General features: G+C 44.5%; 1 protein-coding gene across 1 annotated transcript; it reads left to right on the top strand.

Moving 5' to 3' along the window:
* The first annotated feature begins 10,248 nt into the window (after positions 1–10,248).
* Positions 10,249–12,344, top strand: LOC125537681. The gene is made up of 8 exons (XM_048701003.1): positions 10,249–10,484; positions 10,653–11,111; positions 11,218–11,295; positions 11,375–11,412; positions 11,520–11,561; positions 11,713–11,784; positions 12,139–12,228; positions 12,337–12,344. The coding sequence occupies exons 1-8, from the start codon at positions 10,282–10,284 to the stop codon at positions 12,342–12,344; spliced, it is 990 nt and encodes a 329-aa protein (XP_048556960.1). The 5' UTR covers positions 10,249–10,281.
* Positions 12,345–12,352: the final 8 nt, after the last annotated feature.

Consider the following 12,352-nt stretch of genomic DNA (forward strand, 5'->3'; position numbering starts at 1 on the left):
TTATACCATGCTCGTCATGATCGTGCGGCACACCTGGCATGGGCCCGAATCCGTCAAAGATCAAGTCTCCACGGATATTCGCAGTGTAATGCAAGTTTCCGAACTTGACCTGGTGGCCACGGGCGTAGCTCTCGATCTGCTCCAGATGGCCAAACGAGTTGGCCCGTAGTGCGAAGCCGCCGAATACAAAGATCTGTCTGGGGAGGAAGACCTCACCCTGGACCGCATCATTACCGACGATCGAAGGGGCCATCAAGCCTTAGGGCGGCGGCATAGTGGAACTCTCAATGAAAGCACCAATGTCGGTGTCAAAACCGGCGGATCTCGGGTAGGGGGTCCCGAACTGTGCGTCTAAGGCGGATGGTAACAGGAGGCAGGGGACACGATGTTTACCCAGGTTTAGGCCCTCTCGATGGAGGTAATATCCTACTTCTTGCTTGATTGATCTTGATGATATGAGTATTACAAGATTTGATCTACCACGAGATCGTAGAGGCTAAACCCTAGAAGCTAGCCTATGGTATGATTGTTGTTGTCCTACGGACTAAACCCTCCAGTTTATATAGACACTGGAGGGGACTAGGGTTACACAGAGTCGGTTACAAGGGAGGAGATCTTCATATCCATATCACCAAGCTTGCCTTCCACCCCAAGGAGAGTCCCATCCGGACACGAGACGAAGTCTTCAATCTTGTATCTTCATAGTCCAACAGTCCGGCCAAAGGATATAGTCCGGCAGTCCGGATACCCCCTAATCCAGGACTCCCTTAGATACCAAGGGAAACAAATGGACGTTCGAGAAGAAGACGGCAGGGGGCAGTTACTGTCGGGTACGGCTGGCTCGAGCCTTGGACAGTACGGATTGGACCACGATGTTCCCACGTGTGATACTAAGCCATGAAACTGGTGCGGCATCGGATCACTGCCCGATCAGGCTACAGCTGGAGCTTACGACCCCGGCGCAAGCATCATCGAGATTGTTTCGTTATGAGGTTTACTGGGAGTGGCGTGAGGACTTCGGCTCTTCTCTCCAGGCTATGTGGAGTGGCGCTCCCGAAGGCCAGACAGTCGAGCAGATGAGCAGAAAACTTAGTGACTTGTCGGCATCTTTAAAACAGTGGAGCGAAGGAGATAAAAAAGCTGAAGAAGGATTTAGCAGTTTTACAGAATGACCCCCAAAGAGTTTCGCCATCACATGCGGAGATAAAAACTACAGACCGTCTCGTCGAGCTATATCATATGGAGGAGATGATGCAGCGACAAAGATCCAGGGTGGACTGGCTCAAGGATGGAGACAAGAACACCAAATTTTTCTAGAGACGAGCTAGCATGCGCCGGCGCAAGAATACCATCAAGTCAGTCGAGCGCCCGGACGGCTCAGTAATAAATGACCAAGCTGAGATGGCTGCACTCACTAATGAGTTTTACAAAAATTTGTTCAGATCGGAGGGCACAACAGGTATGGATACAGTACTTAATTATGTCCCGGTGAAGGTTACACATGCAATGAATGAAGGTCTCACAGCTCCTTATATGGGTGATGAGGTGAAAACAGCTCTCTTCCAGATGTACCCCACCAAGGCTCCGGGTCCTGATGGATACCCGGCGCATTTTTTCCAAAGGCACTGGGAGCTATGTGGCACTGAAATAACCAATGTTGTTCTCCGTATTCTTCGAGGAGAAGAGAGTCCTGAAATGATTAATGAGACTATCCTAGTCCTAATTCCAAAGGTGAAGAACCCCACTAACCTCGCTCAATTCAAACCTATTAGCTTATAAAATGTACTTTACAAAATTGCTTCCAAGATTTTATCTAATAGGCTGAAACAAATCCTTCTTGATATTATCTCCGAAGAGCAGTCCGCCTTTGTTCTGGGGCATTTGATCACCGACAACATCATTACTACTTATGAATGCTTGCATTTTATGAAGAGAAACAAAGCTCAGAGGAACAAATTTTATGCTGTCAATCTCGACATGATGAAGGCGTATGATCGTGTTGAGTGGAATTATTTGGAGGCTATTATGACCAAGATGGGGTTTGCACCATCCTGGATTGCTTCGTTTATGAGAATGATAACGTCGGTTAAGTTTTCTGTCATGTTCAATGGTGGTAAGCTTGAACAATTTTCTCCCACAAGAGGAAATCGTCAAGGAGACCCAATTTCTCCATACCTGTTTTTGATTGCAACGGAGGGCCTTTCGTGCCTTTTAAAAACCCAAGATGAAACATCGCACCTCACTGGAATTTGAGTTGCACCGACGGCACCGCCGGTAAGCCACTAGTTATTTGCTGATGATAGCCTGATGTTTGTCAAAGCCAGCTGTATTGGAGCAAATGAGTTGTCTGCCTTAATGGAAAACTATTGCAATGCTTCGGGCCAAAGGATAAATCTTGCAAAATCCTCAATTTTCTTCAGTAAGGGTTGCCTTCTTCTTTAAAAACTGAGGTAAAGAATGCCTTGAATATTTCAAATGAGTCCCTCTCAGATAAATATTTGGGAATGCCATCTGAGTGGGGAATTGCAAGAACGGGGCCTTCAAGTTTCTAAAGGACTGTGTATGGAACAAGGTCAAGGGTTGGTTGGAAAAGCTTTTGTTCGGGAGGAAAAGAAGGTCTCATAAAATCAGTGGCACAGGCAATTCCAGTCTATACCATGTCATGTTTCAGACTTCCTCATGGTCTCTGTGAACATATTAAATCGTTGATTAGGAAGTTCTGGTGGGGCAGCAAAGAGGTAAAACGGAAGCCTGGGTCTCTTGGAGCACAGTGACACAACCGAAATATTGTGGAGGCCTGGGTTTCCGAGATATTGAACTTTTCAACCTTGCTCTCCTCGCAAGATAGGCATGGTGAATCCTGATGGACCCTGAGTCACTTAGTGCTCGCACACAAAAGGCCAAGTACAACCCTTCAGGTGAGTTTCTACATGCCAAACTAGGCTCAGACCCATCCCAGATATGGCGTGCCGTCATTGATGGCCGCGAGGTGCTCACGCAGGGTCTGATCTGGAGAATAGGTAATGGTCACTCGACGGGCATCTGGCATCACAACTGGCTGCCGAGACCCTCAAACATGAGGCCAATTGTGAGCAGAGTGACCAACCCTCCTCAGTTGGTGAACGAGCTAATTTTGCCTAGTGCTGAATGGAACCGGACGTTGATCGACGAAGTTTTCCTGCCAACAGATGCCGCAGCAATATATTCTATCCCTTTGTGTACACAGAATGAGGATTTCTGGTCTTGGGTGCATGAAAGAAGTGGTGTGTTCTCAGTTCGTTCCTCTTATCGCATGCTAGTTGAAACTAAGTTGAGGAGAGAGGCTTGGCTAGAAGGGAGAGCTGATACTTCGAATATGGATAGAGAAAAAAATTCATGGGCGGCGTTGTGGAAGGTGAATGTCCCATCCAAGCTAAAAATATTTCTATGGAGACTGGCTCAGCAATCAATCCCAACAACGGACGTGCTGCATCATCGAAATATGTCTACAACTACATAATGTGGCCTATGTGGAGCCGAGGACTCCTGGCAACACTCGTTCTCTATTGCACGGTCGCCAGATGCGTTTGGGCACTGTTCGACCAAGATCTTGTGGAAGCTTTGAACACCACAACGGAACTGGATGCTAAACGATGGCTATTCTCGGTCCAGGACATGCTCTCTCCGCAAGAGTTCATCTTGGTAATCACAACCTATGGGCACTTTGGTTTGCACGACGATAGGCGCTACATGAACACATATTTCAGAGCCCTCTGTCTACATACCACTTCATCTTGAAGTACATCCGGGAGCTCGAGGAGTGCAAACCGAAGAAAGCTATGAGTGGATTACCAATGCTTGTTCCCGTGCAGCCAAGATGGATCCCTTCTCCTAAAGGAACTGCAAAAATCCGAGTCAATGGGGCCGTCTCCAGAGATGGTAACGTTGGTTCGTTTAGTGCCGTTTGCAGAAATTCGTCAGGAACTTTTTTGGGTGCTTCGGTTATCAAGATCCATGGAGTCACGGATCCGGCAACGCTTGAAGCGCTAGCGTGTCGCGAGGCGCTTGCGCTCGCGGCAGACATGGACCTTGCTCGAATCCTCATCGCGAGCGACAACCAAGGGGTAGTGAAAGACATCAAGAACTGCACCGGGGGAGCCTACGCCAGCACCACCAGGGAGATTGTGGAGACATCAACTAGTTTTGATAGTTGCACCTCATCTTTGAAGGTAGGGCCACTAATATTGAGGCACATAGCCTCGCTAAGCATGCTTTTGGTTTGTATTATGGGCGCCATGTGTGGCTGTTAAACCCTCCAAATATCTCCCGTATCCCCATGAACTTGATTGAGCAATAAATGAAGCGTATTTAGACTAAAAAACAGTAGGGAAAATTCATGTTCACATCTGGATGCGTTCACACCTCACACTGGCTAGCTATAGCTACTTTTACACTATTGCAGCATACGACGTAAAGTTGTGGCATCTCACACTTCACGTTCACACCTAACCCAACTAAATTTTCATTAAGTAGTACATGTACAAATACATGCATCAGCAGCTTGTGTATAAAAACATGCAACGAATAACACACGTATAAAACACATGCAATAACAACAAAACTCTGCATATATAGACAAATATATTCTTACAACCAGATTATATACGATTGTTGTGGCATCACTAGGCTAACTACTATCCATGGAAGAAAGGCCCGCACTATGTGGCAGCCTACTCAACTTTTGCAAAGATCGGCCGAGTCATGAGTTGTGGATCGGCATGATGGAGCAACACATCGCTGCGGTTCCCCTTGCAGCATGACACATGTTGCGACACTCCTTGCAATATGGCAGATGTTCTGAAAACCTTTGCTACATGGCATATGTTGCAAAGGCTTTTTGTAGACACCCCCCGACCACCTCTTCGCAACAAAGCATGACCGACAAAAGTTGTGGTCAACACTGTGTCACTCATTCGCAACACGAAGCATGTTGCGAAGCACTTTGCTGGCGTCCTCAACAACATCCTCGAGTGGCACAATGACAACTCCGCAACATGGGTTTGCAGCATTGCGACATCCTCGACAACGTCCGCGAGTAGCACGACAACACCGCTGCAACATGGGTTTGTAGCATTGTGACATCCTCCGCAACGTTAGCGAGCAACGCGGCGAGTAAAGGATAAATCAACATTTGGTCGTTGCAACATTTAGTTTTTCAAGCAGACAATAATCATTGCAACGTTGACAAAATATGCTTCAAGCATACATACATGAATAGAAAAGAACATTTTCATAAGCTGCGGTGGCCGACCGATTTTGCTGCTATAAGTGGTTGGGCTTTGAAGCACTATCATTGCAACAACAGTGATGAGTCTTTGCAGTGTCATGGGTCCCCTACTACAGCAGCGCGTGACATGTGACATTGCAGCATCATGTCTCGACTTGCAGTAGCACTGGCTAGCCTTGCAGGGTCGCGTCTACGCTTTTTAGCGCGGGATCCCCACTTGCAGCACGGCGTTATTGCCTGGCAACCTCATGCCCCCGCTTGCAGCATGACCGGTAAACCTTTGCATCAGCAACGGTGCTAGTCTTGCAATTTTGCATCTTGACTTGTGCGGCGGCCCAACTTCGCAACGCCGCATCCCTGCTTTTAGTGGTGTCCGTCCAGCCTTGCAACAAAAAAAAAGACAACAACGGCTGGCATTGTAACATTGCAAATCCATCTTGCAGATTGCTGACCACCCTCACAACGTCCATATAGTCGGCTTTGCAAACATTACATGTCTGACTTGAGAAGGGTCGACCATCGTTACGACGTTCGCGCCGACATCGGTCTTGCATTGGTGTGCTTCGGGCTTGCAATGGCCGGGCCTTGCAGGGTAGCACGTCTGGTTGCATCATCGACGGGTGTTCTAGCAGCGTCCGCGTGTCTCGCTTGCAACAATGACCCCCGATCGATGTTGCAAAAATACAACTTAAAATGTTCCGGCTATGTTACATACACCCACAATTATGACATCTCTTAGTAATGCCATGACTTTTGCTTGTAGCAGAGACGATGTCGACCTGCAACATCACATCGCGTTCTGGCTTGTAGCGACAACAACACTATTTTGAAGTGTCTCGCTCCTAGCATCCTACCAATGACAACATTGATCCACTAACTAGTAGACGCAGACGCACGCAGTAGGCCCACCCACGTGGACACGTGGTTGGCTAGGAGACGGATTATGCGTCCACGTCATCAGTCGGCTTAAAACAACTCTTTTCCTATTTCTAATCATGAAATTTTTTCAAATTCACGAAACATTTTCTCGAAATCTTGAACATTTTTTGAATCATGAACATTTTTTAAATTCCCGACCAATTTTTTTGAAATCATGAAATATTTTTAAATTCATGATCATTTTGTACAAATTCTTGAATTTTTTTCCAAATTCGCAAATATTTTTTAGAATCATGAGCATTTTTTGAAGCCGCGAACATTTTTTGAAATAATGAATTTTGTCTGATTTTTACGAAATCATGATCATTTTTTGAAATCATGAACATTATTTGAAATCATGAACATTATTTTAAATCATGAAAAAGTTTTTGAAATTCATGAACATTTTTAAATTCATGAACATTTTTTTTACAAATTCGTGGACGTTCTCTTGGACAGTGAATTTTGTTTGGAATTCCCGAACATTTTTTTAATCTTTAATATTTTTCTGAATTCATGATTATTTTATTCAAAATTCGTAACTTTTTTGAAATTTAGAACCTTTAATATCCCGCATTATTTAAAAAGGAAAAATAAAAGGAAAAGAAGGGAAAATAGGTAGGCGGCGTCCCAGCCCGCACATGGGCCGGTCCAGATGGGCGCCAAGGGGAGCGGTGGGTGCGTGTTGGCATCCTTCCCAGCGCGGGAGCTCCTAATCCGCGCTTTCAGCGCCGGTTAGGAGAACTGGCGCCCGCAGCACTCGTAGCTGGGCTGTATCTGCAGTCGGCCCGAGCGCTGTAAAAAAGATAGCCAACTGTGAATACCAGGAGTCGAACTCCTGTGGCCAGGAGCAGCAGAAACTCGCACTAACCACCAGACTGAGCAGACTTTTAGGACCAGTAGCGGGAAAGAACTCTATTTGACCTTCTAGTACAGCATTAAGATGTACTATTATAATTCTTATATAAATTATATGAAAAGGAACGTAAAGTTTGAAAAGAAATTCAAGAAACTTATTAAAACCACGAATTTTCGAAACAGTTCAAAAAATAAGTATTCGTACAAATAGAAAAAAATCATGAAATTTCGAAATAAGTTCATAAATTTGAAAGGAAGTTCATCGAATATGAAAAAAGTTCATAAATTTGAAAGAAAGTTCATCGAATATGAAAAAGTTCATCAAATTGAAAAAATTTCATCAAATTGAAAAAAGTTCATCGAATTTGAAAAAAGTTCATGCAATTAAAAAAAGTTCATCAAATTTGAAAAAAAGTTCTTCGATTGTGAAAAAATTTCATCAAATTTAGTTCGGATTTGAATGTTGATTGTGAAAAAAAGTTCACCGATTATGAAAAAAAGTTCATCAAGTTTGAAAAGAAATCATCTAATTTTAAAAAACTTCATCAATTTAGAAAAAAGGTTCTCGAATTTTAATAAAAACATGCATCAGAAAAACCAAAAAAGGATATGAAAAAAAAGAACGGAACTGGTGTAGCAATATACTTGGCAAAAGCGAAGTAGCATTCCAAATGAGGTGCGATGGTCTGGTTGTCAGTGCGGAGCCGTTGCAACCAAAAGGTCGCAGGTTGGAACCCCAGCTCCTGCACATTTTTTACGTTCCTATAAACAGGACAAACAAAACATATAAATGGGCCGGCCCAGCTAGGAGTGCTGCAGGCGCCCGTTTGCGAAATACACATTAACGGGCGCCTGCAGCGCTAAATAGGATTTTTCCCCCAATAGGAGCTCCCGAGGAGGTGCGCTGGCTCGGTCTCTAGCGTCACACGCTAAGGCCCCGTTTGATAGCAAAGTATTTTCAAAGTATTTTGAGAATACTACAGTTTTTGAGATTACCATAGTTTTATTTATAATGAGCTGTTTGGTTGCCCCTAACAACTGTGGTTTTAATACTGTAGTATTGGGAAAACTGTAGTTTTTTCTCTGTATAAAAAAAAGAACTCCGGACCTCTTTTTAAAAAACAGAGCTGCTGAGTGCTTAAACACAACAGCTAGGCAGCAAAATTTGCAGCGTTGTGGAGCAACAACCAAACATGTTCTTTGTATTGTCAATACTCCAAAATACTTTGTTTTGGTAAAACCATGGTTTCTCATACCTACACTGAAAATTACTGCAGTTTTTGATACTTTGATTTATGTAATACTTTGCTATCAAACACAGCCTAAGTAGGAGAGACCGGCGCTTCAGATGCCCGCTACTAGTGTTTTTGGAAACGGGCCCCTGAAGCGCCCCTTAGCTAGGCCGATCCATCTAACATTCTGTTTGTGTGTCTTAATCTACAAAATAGCGCGTTGTTTGTGAATCGAACCAACGGCCTCCCTCTTCAAGGTACGCTGGTGTAACCAACCCATCCAACAAGATCTAGTAACCATTAACCTTTTTCTTCTTTTATTCAATTATTTCCTTTTTCAATTTTTATTTTTTTTTTCTTTTTTCTTCTTCCTGGTTCGATGAGTCATTTGCAAATACGTGAATGTTTTCTTCAAATTGATGGTTTTCTAAATTCAATGAACCTTTTCAAATTTAATGATTTATTTCAAAATCCATGATTTTTTTGAATATCTGTGAACTTTTGCAAAACCCATGAACTTTTTTTAAAATTGATGATTTTTTTCAAATTTGATGAATTTTTTTTTCAATTTCGATGATTTTTCAAAAAAAATGAACCTTTGAATTTATGAGTTTTTCCTTTTATTTCAAATACGATCGAGCGAACCCAGAGAATATAAAATGCGATTGATCTCGCTCTACATGGGCCGGCCCATCAGGGGGCATCGTGTACCTGGCGCCTGAAGCGCCGAATAGAGCCCCCCCTAAATAGGAGCTCTCCACTATCTCTTTGCCTGAAGCGTTGAATAGGATGTATCGTAAAAGAACTCAAAAGAAAAGAATTTTTTGAGGGATATAATTTTTTTTGGAAAAAGCTAACGCCCACACGTGTGGGCGTTTGCACATCGCCCACACGCCTCCATCACCACTCATTTTGCCACGTATGAATAGATGACATCAGCAGGAATCTTTTTAGTTTTCGGCTTAAAAATGTTGTATCTTCTAAATAAAAAAGCGAACTAAAAATCCGTTTTCACCCTTAAATCTGTCTCGACGAGATCTTCAAAACTAGACCCCATGTTGATATGTTTTGACGAATTTTTTTTTTGCCCAGAAGTTGCCATGATGTTTACACTACAGTTGCCATAGGGCTTAAACTAAAGTTGCCATGTGGCAATTTTAGTTTGTAGATCATGGCAATTTTAATATTTTGATGATGGCAACTCCAGTACTTTGACCATGAAAATTATTTTTTGTATGAACCATGGCAATTTTACGTGCATGTATCATGGCAATTTTAGTTTATGGTTCATGGCAAGTCTAGTTTCTTAATTCCCCGTTTTATAAATGTCAAAATTTACTTTTAAATATAGAAGAAAATAGCTGAAACATATCATGGCAACTTCAGTGTAAACACCATGGTAATTCATATGCAATAGACATGGCAACTTTTAATCCAAAAAAAAATTCATCAAAACATATCAACATGGGATCTAGTTTCGAAGATCTCATCACGAGGGATTTAATGGTGAAAACGGATCTTCAATCGGATTTTTCGTTTAAGAGATAAAACATTTTAAAAACTGAAAATCCAAAAAGATTCCTACATGCATGCATGCGATGACGTGGCAATCTGTTTGCATTATAGACGTGTCGTGCGTCTCCCTTCCTGCCACACGTGTGGCAGTTGACGTCCAAAATTTTTATATAACGTATATCAATGAAAAAAGGACTGCATGAACTTACAGGCCCAGGCCCAGCCAGCCTCTGCAAGGAGAGAGAAGCGAGCGGAGATGAAGAGGGAAGAGAGACCCCTCAAAAAAAAAAGAGGGAAGAGAGAAGCGAGAGAGGAGAGAGGCGGGGGCAGAAGAAGAGGGAAGAGAGAAACGAGAGAAATCAGGCTCAGCGTCCTGCCGCTGCCGCTATAACGAGGGGGGACTAGTGCCGGTGCCCCAAAGCCCCCAATTCCAACTCCCCCATCCAAATCCAATCGAAAGTTCAGCTCCATCCTAATCGCCGTCTGGGCATCATGAGTTCCTCCGTCGTGGCCTTCGGCAATGACGACGGCGACGCCTGCGTGGGCGAGAACTCCGTCGTGGTCTCCGGCAAGGGCAAGGGCAAGGACGCCGTCAAGCCCTCGTGCACGGTGCAGTATTCCTGCGTCAAGCGGCTTCGTGAGCGGCGCCTCCTCTCCTTCCTCCTGGACCAAGGCTTCCACGGCGCTTTCAGAGAGTACGCATATCCTACCTTTTACCTTGAGATCGATGCTATCTTCTCTCTTGACATCGATGATGCTTCTCTTTTGAGGTCAATGATGATTCGGATTCCATCCGAAGTTCCGAACACATCACGCACGCACGCATGCTGGTTTGGTTTACATCGATGGATCTCTGCATGCAGGCTGACCCGCGAGACGGCGGCGCTGTTCGACCTGCAGCACATGCGGCGGCTGGTCAGGAGGGGCCGGTGGCACGACGCCCTCTTTTACCTCGGCACCTTCCTGCCGCCGCTCAAAAGTGAGCGGAGGAGCCTGCGCGCCAGGATCTTCCACAACTTCCTCCTCATGCACGGTCGCTTCGCCGACGTCGTCGCCGGCAACAAGGACCCGTACCTGGAGAAGCAGTACGCCGACGGCCGCAGTAACTCCACACACGCCGAGCGCAGGTTCCGCTCCATGAACTACTCCATACTCGCCCCGGACGCCGGCCAGCTCAGGGCCGCCATCGACTGGGGCAGAGTGAGGAGCCACGCAGAGTTTGTTGTCCGCAGGATGGCTCTTGCTACTCCAGAGCTGAGACGCCCGATGGTGTTGCCGTCCTGCTGCATGATGCCGCACGATGTACTCCCCATCGGGACCGGGTACGTATAATTCATCATTCAGCCTCAGTTACTCCTCGCTTCCTAGATGACATAGACAGTGTCAATTTAATCTCACTTTGGCTCTCCTGTCTGCAACCTTTGACAGTTTGTTCCGGAAGCGACGCGTGAAGAAACAAGGCCCCCAGCCGCGAAAAACAGACGCTATCTTAATGGCCATAAAACAGTACTATCTTGTTACCTCTCCTCTGTTTTGCTTGTCCTGGTTTTTGACAACACATTAACAAATTCCTTGCATTTTGCAGCCAGCAGTATTGCAGACAGTTTAGGGAATCGAGCGTCGGTATACTTTCCACTTCAGAAAACATTATGATTATGATTAAGCAATGTGGGTCTTAGATCCCATATACGTTTGACAGTCACTAACCATGTTTTACAATGAATCGGCAGCGTCGAGAGATGAAGCACTGGAACTGCTGGTGAATTTCCTAGGTAAACTGGCCTCTCTCCTCTTCACGTGTCTTGCATTTCAACCGAGAACACTGTTTACACTCCACTGATTATTTTGTGTGGGAAAACGAACCACTTTTGGTTACTGTTATGTTCTGTTCTGTTTCCACTGATGAACTGGTGTGATCTTCAGATGAGACTCTACAGGCTGGCCTACCTAGAGGGTGCAAACTAACCTATGACCTTCAACCAACTGGGAAAGAAGGTAAACTTCAGAATTACTCTGTTCAGCAAGTCCTTATCTATGATCAGTTTACCACTGTCTCTCTCAATGTGCTGTATGGGCTCTTAACTGGCTGTTTAATCTGTTTTGAGTCCTTTTGGGCACTGCCCTGCTCTGTATTTACATGATACCTTTCATCTTGCTATATTTTGTGCACGCATATCTTTGAGATTACACGAGGCTATGATCGAGTAACTTTCGCTTAGATGTATCACAATGCTAATAATACTCAAACTTCTAGTTAGCAACAAGAACTCTTAGATATATCAGTGACGATTGAAGGCATGTTAAATTAATGTTGGATGCTGCAATTTTTTACTGTTGAACTTGCTGCAGATGCTTCTGATGGTCCGTTTGCGCAGACCATGCTCGGCACATCCACAGATAATGTTAAAGCCCATGCCACATCATTAGTGAAAATTCCTGGTAAATTAACCAGACACCGTCGCCCGCTTTTATGTTTTGATAACCCTCCATCCACACACAGTTAAATATTTTTGAACTGTTCAATTGCAAACTGTCGACTTGTTGCAGGTTCTTGAATCTGCCA

This window comes from Triticum urartu, chromosome 2 (assembly GCF_003073215.2).
Source record: "Triticum urartu cultivar G1812 chromosome 2, Tu2.1, whole genome shotgun sequence".
Taxonomy (NCBI): domain Eukaryota; kingdom Viridiplantae; phylum Streptophyta; class Magnoliopsida; order Poales; family Poaceae; genus Triticum; species Triticum urartu.